The sequence below is a fragment of the Strix aluco genome, chromosome 5, assembly GCF_031877795.1.
Source record: "Strix aluco isolate bStrAlu1 chromosome 5, bStrAlu1.hap1, whole genome shotgun sequence".
Lineage (NCBI taxonomy): Eukaryota > Metazoa > Chordata > Aves > Strigiformes > Strigidae > Strix > Strix aluco.
Genome location: NC_133935.1, coordinates 8,873,546 through 8,887,021, shown reverse-complemented (window position 1 = coordinate 8,887,021; position 13,476 = coordinate 8,873,546). Strand labels below are relative to the sequence as shown.

At 38.6% G+C, this 13,476-nt stretch overlaps 1 protein-coding gene across 1 annotated transcript in view; it reads right to left on the bottom strand.

Annotated features, from left to right (window-relative positions):
- Positions 1–6,115: 6,115 nt before the first annotated feature.
- Positions 6,116–13,476, bottom strand: part of CRACR2A (calcium release activated channel regulator 2A) — a 68,038-nt gene continuing 60,677 nt past the window's right edge. Inside the window, exons 17-18 of the mRNA XM_074825803.1 lie at positions 8,681–8,757; positions 6,116–7,811 (exon numbers count right to left, since the gene is read on the bottom strand). Coding sequence (XP_074681904.1) covers positions 7,721–7,811; positions 8,681–8,757 — 168 coding nt within the window. The 3' untranslated portion in view covers positions 6,116–7,720. The remainder of the gene's footprint in view (positions 7,812–8,680; positions 8,758–13,476) is intronic.

Genomic DNA, 13,476 nt, shown 5'->3' with positions numbered 1-13,476 from the left:
CTTTCTTGATCAATGGCACCCTGTAGAAGTCTAAGTATACTACATCTGCACAGCTACATCATCTCCAAGCAATGACAAAAAGATACTTTAGATATTGTTCTACGCAACCCTAAGAATCATGACCATTAGGAGCAAATGTTAAACAAATTTTCTACTACTTAATCATCTGTGCATATGTTCTCCACTTGCCTTGATGTGAGTAGCACTCAACTTCTGCGTAGCACACCCTACATGGGACATGGACATGACAAAAGCAAAAGCTTCAGACATCCTATCTGAGTTTAGTAATTCCTTGTACAGCCTCTGCTGGGGCTTTTAATGACACCAATACATTTCAATGTAGAAAGTGACTTTACAGTATGGTTACAAATAAAAATGTCTACAGCATACATGTATAAAGTTCCACTCTCATAATTCATTTGTCTTTCTCTGCTGACAGACATGTCATTTAATGCAAATCATTTTCTCTGTCAGAATAATACTTACAGAAGTCCTGTCACTGAGAAGCTGCGTTACTGATTTATGGCTTATTTCAAAGGGATGAGGAACAGCCTTATTACAGCTTCATAATATAAACCCATATAATAATGGGTTGCTACAGAAATTGATGAGCCTTAATAGTCTGGATTCAAAGGACCTTGATCAAAACTGTCTTGTAGTGCAGTACAACGTAGTTCAGTCATATGCACCTGCAACAGGGAGCATGGCCGTGCAGAAACAGAACAGTGCACTCACACTCACAGGGGCACCCCACTAAGCTTTACAGCAGTGTTGTATCTCTGAGCTGTGCAGTGGTAGTCTTGAGGCTTTTCAGCTCTAGCAGAGGTATCCAAACTGGTGTTTGGCTGCAGCAGTACTGGGCTCAGCACTGACCCCCAAAGCCACCACCCCTAAAAGCCACCTGAGAAGCATGGTAAATTAGTTCAGATCCAGTTCCATTTATCTGTATTTAAAGATGAAGTTACAGATGAGGCAATTAAACACCTTGCTAGTACTGAAAATGGGCTGCTCTCCCCTCTAGACTTCTTTTTTCACAGCTGTGATCTTAGCTGTGTTTTTCCACCTGTATCCTCCCACTAGCTTCAGTATTTGTCAGATTTTGCTGGGCTAGTTCAGCTCACTAGCTCTCACCAGAGAACTCTTGTCTTTTTTTTTTTTTTTTTCCTTGACGTTCTGCCAAAGGAGTAATTTAAAGCTGGTTCATTGCAGAGTTCTAATGACTTTTAAAAGGTAAAACAGATGAGTAATGACTGGCAGGGACAGTGAGTCACAATCCCACCCTGTACTCTTCCCCCTGGAAAAGATGGCACCTGAGCTTTAATAACAGCTATACAGATACAGCAGTATTCAAATTCCTGATTCATATACTTGATTTGCTCTGCAAAGGCAAGATTTAAGTTTAGTGCTGCAGGAGTACTGAATCCTGCAAATAGGCAGACTGATAATGTTCACTTTGCAATGTGGTCACTGAGAAGGCAGCAAAAAAAGATGAAGCTGGACACAGTGGCAAAAGACCTGGAAAAGACCTCTATTATGTATGCTCAGAGTAAAAGAAAACAAATCTCACAACACATGTGATACAGATGGCACAAAATAACATGTGGAAATGCAGGGCACAACACAAAATGTCATAGAGGGATGATAGTCGTGGCTGCTGTTGTTCTTTTTTGCAAGTCCAGCCAAAACCCAATCTGAGTACATATTGCAAAAATGCAGATACACATACAACACTAACATCATCAGCCACACAGACAACACAGAGAGCAATGTCTTCACTGTTCATCACCTGCATACACACAAACAGCAGCTCAAGAAATATGAGTACTTGAGTAATACTCAGAGCCACATAATATTCTATTTGAATGTCTCAGTTCCACTGGCTTCCCTACTCCCTTCCTGTTCAGCATATGAAAATTAGTCATTTCCAGTGAGAAAGCCCCTCTGAATCTGGGTTCTTCTGGGAATGGGAAAAGACTTGCAATGATTGTTGTGCTCAGGAGGAGCATGTTGCAGAAAAGGCACCAGAAAGAGACGGATGACTGTAGAAGCTAAACACAGTTTTCCAGTATGGCTGAACTTGTTTGAAACACTTTCCTCCTCAGTGTTTGAAAGGAAAGAATCAATGCTTATCTGACTAATCAGATGACCTTTAAGTTCCAGTACATTTGGAAGGAATCAGTGTCACTAGATACGATATTTCAGGTTACTTGGAATGTACTTTCCCATATTAACTCAGTATTAAAGTTATAGGAATGAACTTTTATTCCTGCCATGTAAACTTAACCTACAGATTTGTTTTTTTCCTTGAGATATCTATTTTCATCATACAAAAATCAGATGTCTTTTACCAGTTTCATATTAAAAGAACTTTAGTTGTTTGAGGTGTAAACAGGTCAAAGTGCCCATCTTTCTGTTTTTTTCAGGAGTGTACGTGAGTGCTATTGCAATTCCTGTCAATTCAATAATCAAAAAGACCCCTTATTTCCACAGCTGTGGATGAATTCAGGAAGTTGCTACTGATGAGCTTTATGGACATGTTTCTCTTTCTAAAACAAGCTTCCACTTGTGCAGATGATGAAGTGGATTTATTCAATAATGGTCTCACACAGTAGAAAATTCTGCCAATATGCAGATGTTACAAACAAAACCAGTCTGAAGTTGGGGAATTTTACCTGAGTTAATTTACTACCAACCAACTTAAATCTTTATTGCTGATTCAGGTACTGGGGAAAGAAAAAGTATGCAAAGAATTAGACAAACATCAATATATTTTTTTTCTCTCTTCTGCCCCTGAGTCTCAGCTTCCTTTATTTTCACTCTGAGGTACACTCTGTCAGAATTCATCCAGTGAGCCAACAGGCAGCACAGGGAGTTGAGGCGGTGTGCATTATGCTTTCTGCCATCCCAAATATTATGGTTTCTGCCACTCAGTTCCTGATGCTTCCAGTTGTTCTGGGCACAGGGATTCCAGTTGTCCTGTTCTTTAGTTGTCCTTGCTCCAGCATGGGGAATGACCCACTGGCTACAATTCTTTCAGGAGCAAACCTTCTTCAACGTGGTCTGTTCCTCACACATTCCTTGTGTGTGGAGTGTCCCCACTTTAACAGCTGCAGATTACTCTTTAAATATGTTCCATAGGTAGGTGCTGTACACTTCTCTGAGAGAGATTATAGCATGCAATGTTTTTTAATACTGTTGCTTGGCTTGAATCTGGGCAGGCTGGAACCAGTGTTGACTGGCACACAGTAGTTCATGATCTCCTTCAGACACGTCACGACTGCAGACCACTGCTACTTACAGCCTGTAACATATGCCCATTTCAAAGGGCTCGGACCATTGTGTTACATCCATGCAAATGGGCTTCGTAGTGTGTGTGATACCCAAAGATCTGTCAGTACTGCGTACCTGACCAGGCTAAGAAGATTAATTTCACCCACTTTCTCTTACCAACTGATCATCCTCTCAAAGAGTTCACATGGGCGTGCACTGCTTGTGAGCTGATTTACTCTATACAGGGTGGCATCAGAAGAAAGTCAAGGAGTTACATCAGTGAACTTGAGAGAAGGACAAAGCCTGCTGAGTTTAAGAAGGAATTTTTCAGCAGAATTTCTCATTCACTATTGTTGGTACTTTTCATTCTACTAAGGGAAATTTTCCAAAGTAATATACATCCCTAAAAAAAAATCTACTACAGTCATTGAACTTATACCCGCTATGAATTTTGTCCAAAGACTATTAGGAAGAGTCTGGCAGAAGAAGCAAAACATTCTGTAGCTAAAATGTTCTGTAGCATTGCAGGTACTTGTATTCAAAGATTCCTGTATCAGCATTTTAGTCACTTCTAAATGAAGATGGTTTTGTGTTCTCAGAGTGTAATAGGAATAGGTGAAATACACTTCTGCTCAGCATTCCCCTGCCTACTACCTTTTGATTCATTTCTCTTTCAGTACAAAGACATCATCCGCATCTCCAAAAATCTCTATGTAACCCACTAGAGAAGGCTTCATGACCCACAGCGGCATCATGATCTTGGCTTATCTTTACCAAAAAGCTTTTGGAAAGAGGGGAGGGGGGTCTATGAGCAAGGAAAGCTAATACAAAACTGGAAAAAAAAAAAAAGAAAAAAAAGAAAGCTTCATTGCTATTAAGTCAGTATTAACTTTCTGATGGATCTGAAAATAATATTGACAGGAGGTATAAAACCACGGTGGAGAGTCAGAAGACAGCAACCCAGAAACACGAAGGATCAGTTAGCATCAAGGAACACTGGAAGCTGACAATTCCCGCACCAGTTTGATGACCACCTGGCCAGTAGAATCTGTCCAAAGTAGAGCTTTGTAGTATGTTAGTCATACCTATCTTCTGAGAGCATTAATCAACAAATAATTGCTGTTTCTTAAGGTGGGCAGACAGACAACTAGGACCTGGCCTGAGGTTTAGCTAACCAAACAGACCATGAGAAACTCTGGACATGACATGAGAAACTCCGAATGTAACAGAGTGAGAAGCTGATAACAGTTAACACATAACATGTGAGCACTGGCTGGACTTCACAGGTGGTTAAGGGGGAGTTATACGATAACTTCATGACTAACTTCACAGATAACTGGAAGGGAATAGTAATGACTTCTTTGGGAGGGGAAACTTGCAACGCCAGCAGCACCTAAGTAACTATATCAATAATACCAAGGTGACCTAGGTAATGGTAGAAGAAATATAAAATGTATGTGGGTACAGATGTAGCAAAACTGGGACTAATGTGGAAAAGACAACCATGGGCAAGTTGTTTCTTTGGGATATGAAGGGCAGAGAAAGGGAGGGGTCAAGGTGGATGGAAGAAGAACAAGCATGGGGAAAAAAAAAAATCAAGAGAAGGTAGAATAAAAGGGGCCAGTTGCATACAAGCAAGCTGCTGGTCAGAGTTTAATCTGACTGAACCCTGCACCCCATAACTGCAGGCTATCCAGTCTTTTTATCAAATTTATTTCTACCAAATTTCTGCATGATCCTGGGGAAGGAGGGAGGCAGAAGGGGATAGAGAGCACTGCAAGTCATAGGAATTGTGTACGTGTATGTTTTCATCAGCAATTTTCAATCTTGACCAGTTGGAAAGGAAGAGAAGAACTGGGCTATCTGTGTTTGTATTTATGGGAATGCTGTTTGTGTGCATGTGGGTGACAAGCAGTGAAGACGCTGCTCTCTGTGTTGTCTGCGTGGCCGATGATGTTAGCATTGTGTGTGTATCTGCATCTTGCACTATGTACTCAGCTTGGGTTTTGGCTGAACTTGCAAAAAGGAACAGCAGCAGCCACACCTATCAGTCTGAGATGGGAGACACCTCCTGGGTCTTAGACTGCACCAGATTTGGCTCTAGTAAATGAAGAAAAGGAAATCACCTTCGTCCTAGGATTCAGATGCATTGCCTACCCTCAAGTTGTGTATATCCTGCTAGCAGGGTCTCAGTGCACACTAAAAGATGTCCAAATAAAAACAATCCTGTAGAAGTCACATAAAGAAGATCCACGTCATGTGTCACTTTCTTCCAAAATCAAAATGAACTTCAGGGAACAAAAAATTAAGGATCTGAATTTGGAGTTTTGTGGGGCTAGAGTTAGCAGTTGTAAAGCTGAAATTAAGCCTTCAAACTGTCTTCCTGAGGCTGACAGAGTTTGGAAGAAATATTGCCAGTTCTGATATTGATGGGGTATGAAACACTCTAATGCACCCCTAAGCATCAGCTCATCCTGGGCTACTTGGTCCTGATAGAAAGAAAATCCTGGTTATTCTACTTGATAGGGTAAGGAGTCACGTTTGGATCCCAACTCATAGGAAAGGGCATTTGAGTGTTGGTATGGATATAAGAATTGCTGTAGCGGAAAGTTTGCAAACCCCTATCGTACAGTTCTTGGCACTACATAAATACCTTTGATCAGACCGAAATCCCAAGAGCACAATTAATTACTGATGAAGTTTTTATCCCAAAATAGAGTTACTGAGCTAGTGGTTAACTTTCATCTTTAGTTTCAAATTGATTCATTATTTAAATGAAAAATAACTTTTAAACATTTAGAAAAAGGATTGAAAACAATGTCTGTAACAGCCACATAACAAAATCTACCGTTTTGCTTGATATTTTAATGAAATAAATTATGCCATGGGTTCAAGTTTCCCAACAAGCCCATCATCATGAATAATCATTCTTGAATGCTTACCACAATAGCTGGATGCAGTGAAGACAAATACCAACAAGAATAATTGTTGATCATGTTCTGGCTGGGTGACCCAGTCTCAAGTTTGTTATTTTCATTTATATTCTACAAAGGCTTCCAAAAGTAATTATGACATTTGGGTTTCTTATGATCCAGGGTAGGCCATGATTTCCTAAAAGATGTCCCCATGGGTTTGATTTCTCAAACACTGTATCTCAGTGCTATCAGGCCCTGGTTAAACCAAAGTAAAATGCTGTGTGGCAGATGCTTTTGAAAAATCAGTCACATATTTAGGTAGATGAGGAGAAATTTTTTCTTAACATTGCTAAAGAAAGCTGTATCTTACTGGATTTTGGTGAGATTTTTCACTCCTTAAATGCTAGAAAGTTTCTCAAAAAACTTTCTCAAAAGAAGATCTACTATTTCTGAAAATTTCACCTCCAACATTTGGCATGACACCTTCTGTGTCAGACTTCTGGAGACACAGAGCTGTTCAGTTGGCCATAATATCCTTTGTACTGCAACCAACTACACCAGTGAAATGAGCTTCCTACGTAGGTATGTGTTTTCGACCAGCGTTAATGACAGTGAATTGATGAGAATGTTCAAGTTGGACACAGATTGCTTTGGGACTTCTATAGGACACCATAGCCAAACAGAGGTTCAGAGCAAGCTCTGCAACACAAAGCAATACAGCCATGTCAAATATGAAAAGCACAGGCTGATTTGCTCTGATAGGCTCTGGCTAACTAGCCAGAATAAAGCACTGCACTGCCATGACTTTACTGTTTCTGGAAACTAAGCTAGATATTTGCATAGCACCATCTCACCATGGAAACATGCCATCTTATTTGGCAACAGCTCAGGCAAGCCTGTATGGTATCTCAGTGACCTGTCTAAAAATATGTAGTTCATCACATCTAAGTGGGAGGGTTTCTTATCAAGGACCTTTATGCAACAATGTGTAGTATAAATGAGTTGATGCTACTTATGAAAATCTTCCTAGTTCTTCAATCCTTTGTTCACCTTATACTTTGCAATTGTTGGTGTGTTGCTTTTAAACAACCAACCAGCTTCCTATTTCAATTTTTAAGAAACTGTAACAGAGGTCAGCACAAAATCAGGATCTAAAAAGCACTGAAATAAACAGAAGTATTCAGAAGATAGGTCATCCACACCAGTAAGAATTTACTTCACATTCCAAGTAGTTTTCTTCCTATAAAATTATTTCTAATTATTAATGTGGCAGCTTCTACAAGCCTGATCACAAAGCAGGATTCAGTGGTGTTAGGTGTCAAACAGAATAAAAGATTGTTACTGCCCCAAATACATTGTCAATTAACTAAAGACAGTATTTGTAAAAGCAAAGATTAGAGCATACAAGGAATTTAAGTTTCACTTACACCTACACTCGGAACACAGCAGAAGAAATATTTGGAAGATAAAGCAAATCTGATGGTGCCATGTAGTGTCATATAAATGTACGATTTGTCTAAACATGTCCCAGCATTTTATGGCCTGATACAGCAAGACTTTTTATTCGTATCAGATTGAAGTTCAATGGTTTTCTCTTTCACTTTATCTTCATGTTCCTTTAAAATCCTGGGGGAAAGAAACAATACTTTTGATTAAAAAAATCAATAATAACCACAAGAGATCAAACCAAAAAACATTTCCCCCAAGCCTATAAAATTGTGCAGAGATTAACAGAAAATGACAGAATTTTGTGAACTAACAAACAAACAATTATGGTTGCTCCATCAAAGAACTGCTTTTGTTCATTTAGTTAGAAAAATGTAATTGGTGCTGATTGTTAGCATTTATTGTATATTACAGAGAACCAAAATAGTGACTTTCAATTTGCTATTTTTGAGGCTGGAGCAAAACAAAAACACATCTGGCTACCTAGACATTTATCAATTACCTGCCACATTCACAAAATTTCACTAACTTCAGCAACAATATTAAAGATCTGCCAATTCATTACCAATGTCTTCACATAAGAGGAACAAGTTTACCTGTATTTTTATCCCTAGTCTTTATATAACTTCAAAAATCCACCTCTCCCTCTCTCCCAGCCCCCAGGCAGACAGCAGCTGTAATGAGGGAAGAAAGTGGCACATACAATGTTCTGCTGCAAGGATGCAGCAGTAGCCATTTACAAGCATATTTCTCCAAACCAAACCTCCAAGAATTTCCTGCAAGAACTATCAATGTCCCAGGCCTTCAGCTTTTCTAGCAACAATTCAGGTGTTTCTGGGTCTATATAGAGCTTTTTTAGTTTACACAGAACTGAACAACTAACTGCCTAGCTAGAACAACAGGGTCAGGCTACAGACCAGTTCAAAAGGAACAAGTACTTAATCACTCTAAGTTCCCATTAAACTAATTTAACAAACAGAATTCACTCTGTCATCAGTGATAAGGAAGTCAGGCACGTATAGAACTCATAGGTTGTGTTTTCTTCTTACCTAGCCAAATGAAGCACAGACTGTTTGGTATTGTACCCAGAATATGCACTGCATTCATAGAAAATTAAATTGTAATCCTAGAATCAAATGGAAAGACAGTTTCAATTAATTTTGCACAATATCTCACTCCAGCTTTAAAAAAGCAACACAGATATACTGGAATATGCAAATAAAGAAACAAATAGATCATTTTAGGAAAAATTAAGACAATTCTAGAGCTAACAGTAAAAAGTAACATAAGAAAAGAAGTCTAAGTGTGCCTCCCAAACAACTATATGCATTTCTTAGCAGATATTTGTTCTATACAGTGAGCTTTTGCTGTAAGAGCTTGATCTCTCAACCGCTCAAATACAAACGTGCCTTGTAAGGTATGGAAGTCTTGTGAACTTTCCTTGTGATGATGAGGTAATTAGTACATCACTGAGTGCTTGACAAAGCAGGTGAAAATAATGCCAGTGACTTTTTTTTTTTTTTTAATCTTGGAAAGCTTCAGCAGCAGTGTTTCTGTATTCAATAGTTTGAGACCAATGTTTTCCAGAAAATGACCCGTTAAAAACCTCAGCAAAATATAACAACAAATGAATTCTGTTTCATTTTTTGTACTTGGTAAATTTTCTGCACCTTCTTTTGCAGTCAACCTGCACCTTTGGTTTTGTAGCCCCTGGGAGCTTTGCAATTAAGAACAACAGATGAATTATCAAGCCCTGGAGACATTCTCAGCACTTCAGCTGAAGCCTTATCACAATAAATGCAAATGCAGGAGATCATCTTCACAAAAACCTGACAGGGCAGCTGTGATGGCAACAGAAGTTTAAGAGGAAATGACAGATTATCCTCTCCACAATAGACATCTGTCTACTTTCACAAGTTATTACATTGATGATCACCTACACTGCCTCTACAGTATTACTACATGCCCTTTTACCCATCCTAATTTCAACTTTCTATAACAATCACGTCTGCATATTTTCGTTTGTTTGCTATTAACTGTGGCTTCTGCATTTGTACTTAATCACCCTTCATATGACACTTACAATTCAGTTTTGAAAAGTTCCCATTAAAATGACCAGGTATTTCAGTTTTGGTTTGTGTGGGTTTTTTTAATATACCATGCTTCCAAAATTGCACAGTTTTTTGAAATTTTTATAATCTTCATGAATTTTTGAACACAAGAAGTGGGGAAAAGAAGTTTCATAAATATGGTAGTTCATTTTAGTATATCTAAAAATTGCTCCAATGTTATCAAATGTCAGTTTTGAATATGTTGTCAGTGGTTACATGATTTGTTCTAATGAACATCAAGATTGAACCACTTGTAGTAATTTCTGGGCGGCCAGATTAGCACAGAAGAGCAGAGAAGGGAAGAAATCAGGCAATGTTAAGTGTTGGATGGATATTTTATTGATTTTTTTGTTTAAACAGTGTTCTTTACAATGATCTAACCCCATGATTCTCTTGCTTTCCTTAGAAAAGTTTTAAGATAAAATTTGACTGGCTCAAATTTCTTGCTAGCTACACAAACAGAAGTTTGAAATAAAATTTGCACTCCTTTATTCTGCTTAGCTGATCAGAACTCTAATAGAAAACCTACTGTGATCAGTATCTAGCTACTTTACATCAGTTAAGCAGAGAGTGATACTACTCCTACATCTTCCCCACAAACAACAGGATTTCACTAGAGAACTCTCAGTGATGACATCATTTATGCTGGCATGAATCTGAATGGATTTTTCAACAAATTGCATGGGTAGGGCAGAGTCTTATTAGTGAAAGATAACAATTTAAACTCAACTGATATTAATTGCTTATTTCTGTCAGTCTGGCAAACAGGTCCTTCTCTGGAGGGGGAGTCAGCCTGGAAATGTTAAGTGTCATTCTTTTGAATCGGGCAGGAAACTTTAATTGATAGCATACACAATGAGAACAAAGTAGCAGAAGGCAGGACACATAATTAATAAGTCAGAAAATGCCATTCATCTCCATCCAGGAATTACCTATCAAACCTGAGAGACCACTGGCAATTACTTCATTTTAAAAACTTACATAAAAATCAGCAGACATCTAAAGAACAGGGAGGAAAATGCATGATTACCGGAGGGAGCTGGGCAATTTCTGTCCTGTAAAGTAGTGTCACTCTGAGAAGAATAGCTCACTCATTAGCAGTATTTGTATAACAATGGCACTGACAGGTTGATAAACACACAGTAACAGTCCTCATCCCATGAAGCATACATAGTCTGCAAAGTCAAGGCAGACAAAGGCATTATTATTTGATCTTACAGTTGAGGAACAGAGATAGACAAGGATTTATTGACTGATTTAAGATCATTCAGGAAGTCTGTGCAGGGCCAAAATAAAATGCTGCCTGAATGCCTCAGCAGCACCTACATCATAAGCCATTTTATTTAAATAATTGGCAGTGGTTACATTAATCCACTCAAAAAGAACATTGGCTGATCCTGGATGCTCACAATATGATCTGAATACCCTCTGTATTGTTGTGCTCATATGAACTCTTGATCAGTGGATCAAGCTAAGACAAACAGAAATTTGTTACACGGAATTTTCCTTCTCGAGCCTCTGCTAGAGAAGTGAAACAGACTTTTCCCTCTTTTCTTTCCTTTCCTCTTTCCTTTCCTTTCCTCTTTCCTTTCCTTTCCCCTTTCCTTTCCTTTCCTTTCCTTTCCTTTCCTTTCCTTTCCTTTCCTTTCCTTTCCTTTCCTTTCCTTTCCTTTCCTTTCCTTTCCTTTCCTTTCCTTTCCTTTCCTTTCCTTTCCTTTCCTTTCCTTTCCTTTCCTTTCCCTTTCCCTTTCCCTTTCCCTTTCCCTTTCCCTTTCCCTTTCCCTCTTTACATTACTGGTAGCTCTATCAAGACAGTTTTAGATGTTTTCCCTCAGGTCATTCTTGTACTGCATGTGAACATTTTGATTTGTGTCTGCTGTTTCTCCCTGCAAAGTCAAGACTGCAAAAGTCTTCTTACCATCATGATGTTTACTCTTTAATTCATCCAACTACAGGTCAGCTTCATCACAGCCTCGTTGTTCCCTATGTTGCCTTCCAGAATCCCTATCCTCTATTCCCCCTTTCCCGGGGTATCACACACAGTGCAACTATCAGTCTTCTCAAATGACAAGGAACTGAAAGGAGTCCCTTCAGGCTGCCATTCTTCGTTTTAATAACGAACTGTGCTGTCTGCCTTGCAAAGAAGTTATGTGACCCATGCATTACAATGGGAGCTCTTGGTTTTCTGAACCAATTTGTAGTACACTGACTTGTAAGATGTGGGACTGAAGCAAAGCAAGAGTTAATACAGCTGGGCTTCAATGCCCTCTGAAAGTACACATTCCTCTCTGACTACGGAAAAAAGTAGGTAAAAATGATCCCATCCTGTGAGACCTTGAAACAGTCCATAAAAACTGTTGGACTTCAGGGTCAATAGGCTAATCTGGTTCTTTGCATGAGAACAGGTTCAGGGTTGTTTTCACCAAATATGGCTATAGATATTTTTATCAACTCAGCATCTAGTTCCATGTGCTTTGGATCATTTGTGAATAATTCATGGGATTATTCACAAAATAAGTAACTCAATTGCATTCACTAATAGAGACAGTGGTATGTGGTTTCATAGGAATTACATGGCTGTTTAGCAAGAATTATTCAAACATTCAAATGAGTCATTCAGATCCATTCATTTGATTATAACTATCTTTAATTTGACAACCTTTTTTGTTTTACTTATGCAAAACATTTTATTTTCTTGCATCACATGTTAGAATTAATGGCCTGGTGGGCTGTGAGTTCTATATATTAGAATGATTCATCTTTGTTTTACTATAGTACAATTTTTTAAGAGAGCTAAATGACATGCAAGACACCTACTCTGTCCATTTAGCATTTATGTGTCATTTGTTTTTTCACAGAAGGATTCAATGTTACACCCTGGAGTCCCACCCAGCCTCCAGGGTCTTAAAACTATCTGTGTTTCCATGCATACAAGAAAAAGCAGATTTCCTAAAGGGAGAACCTTTGAGGGATGAAGTTCAAGGCTGATACTGCTCCCCTATAAAAACAGAGTAATGGACACAAACCTGAACACAGAGGTATTCTTGTAAAAGGCTGTATGAATAATCGAAGTAAGATAAAAAGAGATCTGGCCCTACTTCTTTCAGTTACAGGCAGGTGCCTAGCAGCAATCTTTCCTATAAACCAAGAACTATTCATCTGCATTTCAAATTTTGAAAACATCCTTTTGGTTACCAGCAAGCAGAGCTGTAAATCTATTTTCAAAGAAGAAACAAGTACATGCGTAAAATCCAGCAATCAATGCTTAATTTAGGTAAATTCCTCCCAACTCAGTTAATTTCTCAGGAATATTGGGATGACTTATTTCTAAATAAATTAATATTCTGGAGGCGTTGGTGTTCAAACTATATGCATTGTATAGAGAAATTCAGAAGAAAAATTGATGAACATGGTAGACAGCAATATAACCAAGTATCTGCTATTTGCAGTCCCTTAGTGCTTAAATTATGGCCCATGATCACCAGTGCTTTGGTAGATGCACTGTTAGCTCTACTTATTTTATCTCCTTGATGGAAAGCTACTAGAAGTAAACATGTTTTCTACTCCTAACATAGGAGTAACAGATGGTCTTCTGTGGTTTTACAAGAGGTAGGAGGGAGAAAAGGTCCACAAACTATCTCTGTTAAGAATCCATCCACAGAGAAAAGAGAGAAAAAAGAGAGAGACAAAGAGAAGGGAGAAAAAGAGAGGGAGAGAGAGGAGAGACAATAAGT